The 8,849-nt window shown below is 34.3% G+C and overlaps 1 protein-coding gene across 1 annotated transcript in view; it reads right to left on the bottom strand.

Moving 5' to 3' along the window:
* LOC106473554 (paramyosin-like) overlaps nt 1-7,812 on the bottom strand; it is a gene marked incomplete at its 3' end in the record, with an annotated part of 17,399 nt that extends 9,587 nt beyond the window's left edge. Inside the window, exons 1-2 of the mRNA XM_013934238.2 lie at nt 7,670-7,812; nt 5,565-5,803 (exon numbers count right to left, since the gene is read on the bottom strand). Coding sequence (XP_013789692.1) covers nt 5,565-5,672 — 108 coding nt within the window. The remainder of the gene's footprint in view (nt 1-5,564; nt 5,804-7,669) is intronic.
* Between the last annotated feature and the right edge of the window lie 1,037 nt (nt 7,813-8,849).

The following is an 8,849-nucleotide window of genomic DNA, read 5'->3' as shown; positions in this document are numbered from 1 at the left end:
ATTCAGGTGACTTAATTATGTTGACCAGGTGGTTTACAGAGCAACATTCTGGTGACTTAACTACGTTGGTCTAGTGGTTTACAGGGCAACATTCAGGTGACTTAATTATGTTGACCAGGTGGTTTACAGAGCAACATTCTGGTGACTTAACTACGTTGGTCTAGTGGTTTACAGGGCAACATTCAGGTGACTTAATTATGTTGACCAGGTGGTTTACAGAGCAACATTCTCGTGACTTAACTACGTTGGTCTAGTTGGTTTACAGGGCAACATTCTGGTGACTTTACTATGTTGGTCAGGTAGTTTGCAGGGCAACATTCTGGTGACCTGGTTATTTAGGTGAGGTGACCTAACAATGTTTTATAAAATATTTTCTGTTACTAAATTTGTTAAACGATTGACAAATAGAACAAACTAAACAGTTGCATAATCTTGAAAGTTGAACTTATCCATATATATATATATATTTGTAGGTTCAATAATCGGGATTACATACATATATAATTAACATTTACTATTGCCTTATCTTCACGTGTAATATATACATATATAAAGTGTTTCCATGGGACCCAACATGTAACCCAACAACGCAGAATCCGTGCGTGGGAAAAATTTCCAAAAATGCAGAAATGATTCCTTATGCTTACGATGTTGTTTATACGTAGTCATCGTTCCTATTTTCGCAACACAAAAGTCGTACTTAGAGGTTTTGAGGTAAAGTGGCTGTTAGTACGATTACCAGAACAAAATAGTTCAGAATTGTACATTAATTCAGTTAACAAACACAGGGGTCGGAACAGGTAGGACCAGGACCCAATCTCCAATACATCGGGCTTAACACTAACTTCGCCTAATAAATTTCGAGAGGTTTAAGATTTCCCCAACTTGTATTGGACAGATGAATGTGGTAGAGATAAGATAAAAACATTAAGGTAAAAAAACAAGTCACTAGTTTCGCTTGTGTATTTTACCTGTTTTATGACACTCTAACTGTAAGCCTCTTCCTGGGAAGTATTATTCTGTACTTTCCTCCTTTATGTGCATATTCCAAATTTTTTTTATTAATTTCAGCATTAGGCCTCAAACACATTTTACTTTTAACGCCCCCTTTAAAAATACTTGTGCAGTCGAAAATTCACCTATATAAGTAAGTTCAAGTGGATTAACATTAAAAACATATTCAAAATTATAAAATTCCACTCCAGGGTTCATAAATAAATGTATTCATTAGAATATTCCTCATTTTTTGGATAATTTGTTACTAGGCCTATATATATGAGGTGCAATAAGGCGTCATGTGTTAAATAACGAAGTTAAAATATAAATGTGTAGTTGAAAATAAATCCTTATGAAAAACTCTGATAAATTAGGTTATTAGTGTAAACTATAGATTATTACAGTTCAGACAGAATTATTGTTTGTCAGTTCTAGCCGAAAATTTCGGAGTCAAACTTTGAAAACAGCCGATTTGTTGTGCTGCCACAGAAAACTGGAATACGTATGGAATATCTACAGAAGCAACCATTTAGATAAGCTGCAGTACACGAGCTATCGTAGACCTGCTATGCTAAATTTGGTATGGTATGTACGGAAGACATGCCAATTGACTGAGTTATGCCAAATGATGTTTGGTATAAGTTTAAGAGGAAAGTGTGAGTTTGGATGTGTCACTTACGGCCTTAAGGCCAACTTAATGTTCCAAAATGTTAGAATCCAAAGTCTGATTATAGATTCATTACTTAAAATGCTTGGTCTGCGCAAAAAACGAAACGTTCTGGGCATATGACAAAAAACGACGACAAAAAAAATCATTTTAAAGATAGAACAGTTTTGGCAGATAGTTTTCCCTGTCAAGAACGGAAGGGATGGTGATTATTGACAAGAAAACCTCACCGTTGAAAGAGCGATAAGCCTAGTCAGAAATTCTACACTGTAATGTCTCGTGGCCATATTTAGCCGCACGCACAAACGGTATGACAAGATAACCCATTTCCAAAATGGCACCCAAGACCTTAGAAGCTTTCCTTGGCTCATTGCCAATAACTGCTGTGAATAACATCCCATTACACCGATCGAGCAAGGTAACAAGCTCGAGCTCCCCGCTTTCCTTCCATTTTCGACAGACTACATACACATTGTAAATATCTCAGTAGAGGTGCCAGAACTTTTCTGAGGACAAGGACACCGCCCTTATGGTGAGGCCTAAACCCATTGCAGTTGGAGAGTAACGAATAGTGGATTCCTCTGTTGTTTATTCTTAGCACAACAACAACAAAACGTTCCAGATATAATTAATTAATTCAACAAATTTGAAATAGAATACATTAAAGTTTATAGAACAATGTTTCCTAATAAACGTAATAAAACCCTTAATATAACTACGTGACTACGTGTACTCCTTCACTTAGTAATCCCCTTAATATAACTACGTGTATTCATTTACTTAGTAATCCCCTTAATATAACTACGTGACTACGTGTATTCATTTACTTAGTAATCCCCTGAATATAACTACGTGACTACGTGTACTCCTTTACTTAGTAATCCCCTTAATATAACTACGTGACTACGTGTACTCCCTTACTTAGTAATCCTCTTAATATAACTATGTGTATTCATTTACTTAGTAATCCCCTTAATATAACTACGTGTATTCATTTACTTAGTAATCCCCTTAATATGACTACGTGTACTCATTTACTTTCACGTATTTCATTCTTGCCCAAGTTGGCTGACGAGCCAGAAGAGAGTTGTGTTCCTTTTTAGACAAAGAACGTAAACGGAAGAATGAAACACGAAGGTTATAAGCAACGGTTAAGATATCCGAATTTTATTAATTCATTTCATTTCAGTCATGGGAAAGGAAGCTGACGAGCAAACAGAGGGTTGCACCCCCTCTTTTCGACCAGGAAAAGTAAACTCTGGATCCAAGTAACTAACTGCATTAGGTCTTATTATACTGTTGTGGAATATAAACAGTTTGTAGTCCTTGATGTGTAGTCCTTCGCGTCACCATAGATAACCTGGAACACTTTATATATCCGAATAACATGCGATGTCACAATTAATTATTCGTTATTATTTAGGGAACTAGCTGGTTATTTATTTTAGAATTTTTTTTCACCAAAATTTTAGTGAAGAAAAGAAGAAATTCATCAATTTATTCTTTGAGAATAGTACGAGAAACTAATGAGAAGCAAAGAATAAAATGGGTCCTACGTCATTGATGAATTCTCTCTTTTCGGTTTTGAGAAAGAAAAGAGAACTTCATAAGTAAATTACTAGCTAAATAATAACAAATAATTAATTGTCACGTCTCATGTTATTCAAACATGTAAAGTATTTTAAGTAATTTGTCGAGAGTACAGGACTATAAATCCAAACCTGTAAGTTCTTTACATAATAAAACCCTGGTCATAACTATGATCACTTGTAGATAATTTTGTTTAATTTGTTTGTAAATCCACTCGGAAGCTAGTTTCACTTGGTGAGCATCCCTATAACATCCACCAGGTGTCTCTTCCAGTGGATGATCTACATTTTGATGTTGCCCCGATATCACTTCTGCCATCTTATATTTATCCATCTTAGTTTTCAATGACATTTGCTACTTTCTACATATTTGACCTTTGGTGCTATCATTACTGTCCAGTTGTTTTTCAATTTTGTCTCTTCTACAAATATTTTTTTTTACACCTACTCATTCATACCTCCACAACTTCCTACATTTTGTTATTTCTCTTGGCCGAAGAGAGAGGACGCAACCCTCTATTGGAAAGCCAGTTTCTTCACTGGGAAATGAATGAAATAACATAAAAAAAAACACGTGAAGTCTTTTACTTAGCGAACTCCTTATGATAATTAGTAACTCATCTTGTAACTTAATCTGTCCTCAGTTATTTTATACAATTCACTAAAAACTATAAGTCGTAGAATCCGATTTTCTTACTCTTAGATCCGCGACGCCATCTAGCAGATGAGCTGCATTCAAAGATCTTAATGCACGTTCAGTTTCCTTTTTTTTTTAGGGTTAATTTCGGCTATGGTTCCGACCTGCTCTTGTTTATCTATCTCTATATAATAAAAACCTGGCGGAGTGAAATGTCAACACATAAACATACGCAGTTTTTATTTCGAGTGCACAGTTGTTTTTTATAATAATTTTATTTAAAAAAACAACAACACAACCAACAGAAACATTTATGTGTTTCTTAGAGTTAGTGATGCCTAAAGCTAACAATTCATCCAATAGGATGTTCCGTTACAGCCGTGGTAATCAACATTTCATCCAATAGGATGTTCCGTTACAGCCGTGGTAATCAACACTTCATCCAATAGGATGTTCCATTACTGTTCCTTTCTTCGTGATTTCGACAATACTTTTCGTTCATGCAACCATACATATTATTACCAACACATCACAACGTTTTGGTTTTGTACACTTTTCCTTCAACTTCTACTGATCACTACTTTTTTACGAAGTCTCCAAACTTTTCACATAGCCCAAGATAGTTTTGGAAAGTCCTTAGCACATTGTCCCATTTCTTCCTCTGACATTCTAACGTTTGACCCTAAGCCCGTGTTTGGTTTCAGTGCATTTTTCATTCAATTAATATTTTTTGACATAAGTGTCCAGAGGTTGGATGATAATATTTGCTAACTATTATACAGTCTAGTAAGTGTGAAGAACAAGGAACAGAAAATAATTTCCTATTAACTAAACCTGACTACCAGTTTCCTAACAGTAAACAAAATATTTTTGGACTAATAATTATTGAGATTCTTTGTCGTTTCGGTTTCCGAGGGTGAAACCCAATCAGTCCTTCAAGAGAAGCATTCCCTTAACACAGTGATTCTGGATATTCCTGATTTATGGAACACCAGTAGATAGATAACAAGGATCACCCCCTTTGTAATAATTTTTCTCGTCCTTTAAAACGATCAAACCTGAAATATTTATTATCGACTTTTAAGTGAGAGTTCCAGTAGGTTAGAGGAGATTTCTAATGAACTTCGATTGAAAATGGCGAAGGGAAAGGGAAATCTGCTTCCATAGCATTGGGAAATATTTATCTAGTTCACAGCAAGGATTAAACCTGCTTTTAGTACCGTGGGGAAAATGTTTTCTTTGCTCAAACCATAAATTCAGGAAAGTACATTTGTAACTCTCACGAATTATATTGGTTTTAAATTAACATTTTTGTTAAGATCATTCGTAGCTGTTAATAGTGATTTACAAAATCAACAATAATCCAATTTTTCTTCCACGCTTCTTGAACTCCAGCTAGTTTGAAAATTAAATTATAAAAGATTAAAATTATATAAAACTCGGCGTGTAAAGCTATATAACAATACAAATTTTTGTATTTGAAAAAAAAATCTTTGTATATATATATATATAAATATCATCAATTAGAGTCTCTGACAGAAATGACTTACCTTTCGATGGTCCAGTCACATCCTACCTAACACAAGTGATTGTATTTAACAGAATAGTTATAGATCAAAATACTTTTATTAAAGGATTTAAATTTTAGTTGTTAAATCTGGACAAGCTAGCCTACCTCTAGACGAGTCATAGCCCCAATGTCCGTTCCATACTCAAGAGAATAGTCGCCCCCTCCTCCACCAGACGAACTCTTGTACGAGTAATATGTTGTCTTGCTGGACATCTTGATTCACCGATACTACTGTTAGGCCTAAAGTGCCGCAGGAAGTATACTACAGAACCGAGCTCCTTGCTCGTCGGATCCCAAAGAGTGAATGATCTCCACCTTTACCAGACCACGGTCTGATGAAGAAGCTGGAAAATTCACAAGATTTGTTAGTCTGTCTGTGTGTATGTGTATGCAGTGGGCGTTGCGAGAGCCACAAGTTGTAAAGGGCCACGGAGTAGAAGCAAATTAAACCTCCTCTTTAGGTCTCATACGTCAAGTCCTCCATCCCGTGTTTAAGGCTCAGCTCAAGTTTCTCTTCAAATATCCCCGTTACCATTTTGGGAAGCGTCACACTGTTCTCTGCACACGAAGACTTGATGGACCGCAAGAAGCGGGTTCTAGTCGTATTAACGGTGAGAAACTTGTCATCAAGTCAAGTAATAAGGAGAAATATATTGTTTTCAGATAATAATATTGTCTCAGCTCGCCTAAGACCGCTGGTAACGTAGTTTTACCGAGAAACTACCTACTACACATTATGCCAAATCTATTTTAAAATTTATTATAAACATTATAGTAGCGTTAAAATCGTCAATACCTTAATAATTACATCATAGAAAAGTTTAAAATATCGTCAAGTTTAGAGTAACTCATTTATCAATTATTATTTAGATGTCATTTTGGATGTAAATGTTAGTACTTACATCAGATCTAAACTTTTTTAGTATCTTGTCATTTCTTGCAGCTAACACTAATCAACACTCAGAAACAACAATATCCTTCCGTTTAACAATAAAACAATATCTATATTAATGAGTATTATGTATGTTTGGTGTGTTTGTAACACCCAGAAACAGCATTATCATTCTGCTACACTGTTGAAAGACTAATTGACTAGTAATCAATGGGATTGAAGAGTGTATTTTAACTTTCAAAAATAACAATAATTTTACTATGTTATAATCATTTCTTGTTTACTCAAAAACAATATTTTAATTGCAAAAACAGAACTTGTTTTTCGTTGTCAGAGTTAATAAAAATAATACTGTCACTTAAGCCTCATTATTAACCATTAATAATTCTGTCACTTAAGCCTAATTATTAACCATTAATAATCATGTCACTTAAGCCCAATTATTAACTATTAATAATCTTGTCACTTAAATAATAATTAGGCTTAAGTGACAGAATTATTAATGGTTAATAATTAGGCTTAAGTGACAAGATTATTAATGGTTAATAATTAGATTTAAGTGACAAGATTATTAATAGTTAATAATTGGGCTTAAGTGACATGATTATTAATGGTTAATAATTAGGCTTAAGTGACAGAATTATTAATGGTTAATAATTAGGAACCATTAATAATTCTGTCACTTATGCCTACTTATTAACCATTAATAATTAGGCTTTGATTATTGACCTTAATAGTTTACACAGCAAATACATATTGTTTAGCGAGCTAAGAACACGTTTTACACACCAAATACACAATGATTAGCAAATAAAGATCAAGATACATACACACCAAATACACAATGATCAGCTAACAAAGACCACGATACACACACCAAGTACACATTGATCACCTAACAAAGACCACGATACACACACCAAGTACACATTGATCACCTAACAAAGATCACGATACACACACCAAGTACACATTGATCATCTAACAAAGATCACGATATACACACCAAGTACACATTGATCAGTTAACAAAGATCACATTACACACAGCAAGTACACGTTGATCAGTTAACAAAGATCACGTTACACACAGCAAGTACACGTTGATCAGTTAACAAAGATCACGTTACACACACACACCAAGTACACGTTGATTAGCTAACAAAGATCACGTTACACACACACACCAAGTACACGTTGATTAGCTAACAAAGATCACGTTACACACACACACACACCAAGTACACGTTGATTAGCTAACAAAGATCACGATACACACACCAATATAAGTTTGTTTGTATTTGATTAAATCATCTTACCTTCTCGAGGAGGAAGTGATTAACGAACACAGGTATTTCAGAGGCGACAAAAAAACGATCTTATTGGCTAAAAGGTGTGTTGAGAATCTTCCATCTTGTGACTTCTGTGAATTCCCGCAGTTGCTATTTCAGGAATTCCTCCAAGGAAAACGTAAAATAACAAGTTACTCATACAGAAAGCAGCAGAAAAATTGGATGGAGTCCTAAATAGTAATACAGTATCTATCTGTGGTAAAACGATAGGGAAGCATATACTAATCCACTAGAAATTTTACTTTGTACGATATTTGACGCTGAAAGTTAAGAGACGATACTTACTACGTGACTTTAAAATTTGAAATGGGTATTCTTTACAGGTCAGCTTACAGTCACTTAAGGCTTTTGAAAATAGATGTTATTAAACTTGAATAACTAATGTATATGTCCATAAATTGTACTTTTCTTGTGTTTTATGTGTGAATTGTAAGCTACATATACCTATATGTTTGAACACACGTTTAAGAAGACCAAGACAAATTTATTGTGGGTACGTCTTCCGTTATCATAGCGGGTTTTAAAAGTAATAATTTGATATAGATATTTGACAGAGTAAAAAAATATATATATAACCTAGATATGTAAATAACATGCAAAAAAGAGAAAAATAATAATAATTATTTAGGAAGTGCCAAAAGAAAATTAACAGAATTAAGATTTAGATGGAGTTATCATTTTATATAATATCATATGAGATTAGTTAGAATTAAGGCTTTGGCAGGGTTATTGTCTAGATAAGACCAAATGGGATATGATAGAATTAAGTTTGGATAGGGTTATCGTTTAGGTAAGACCAAATGGGATAAGATAGAATTAAAGTTTGGATAGGGTTATTGTTTAGGTAAGACCAAATGGGATTAATTAGAATTAAGGTTTGGATAGGGTTATTGTTTAGGTACGATCAAATAGGCTTAGATAGAATAAGGCTTGTATCGGGTTATTGTTTAGATAAGAACAAATAGGCTTAGATAGAATAAGGCTTGGATAGGGTTATTGTTTAGATAAAACCAAACAGGATTAGATAGAATAAGGCTTGGATAGGGTTATTGTTTAGATAAAACCAAATGGCAGTGGTGGGATTCAGCCGGTTCGTGCGAACCTGTTCTTAGAATTTAATGACCTCCACGAATCGGTTGTTAACAAT

This window comes from Limulus polyphemus, unplaced genomic scaffold (assembly GCF_000517525.1).
Source record: "Limulus polyphemus unplaced genomic scaffold, Limulus_polyphemus-2.1.2 Scaffold6273, whole genome shotgun sequence".
Lineage (NCBI taxonomy): Eukaryota > Metazoa > Arthropoda > Merostomata > Xiphosura > Limulidae > Limulus > Limulus polyphemus.
Note: the sequence above shows the minus strand (reverse complement) of the source record. Positions and strands in the feature narration are given on the sequence as shown.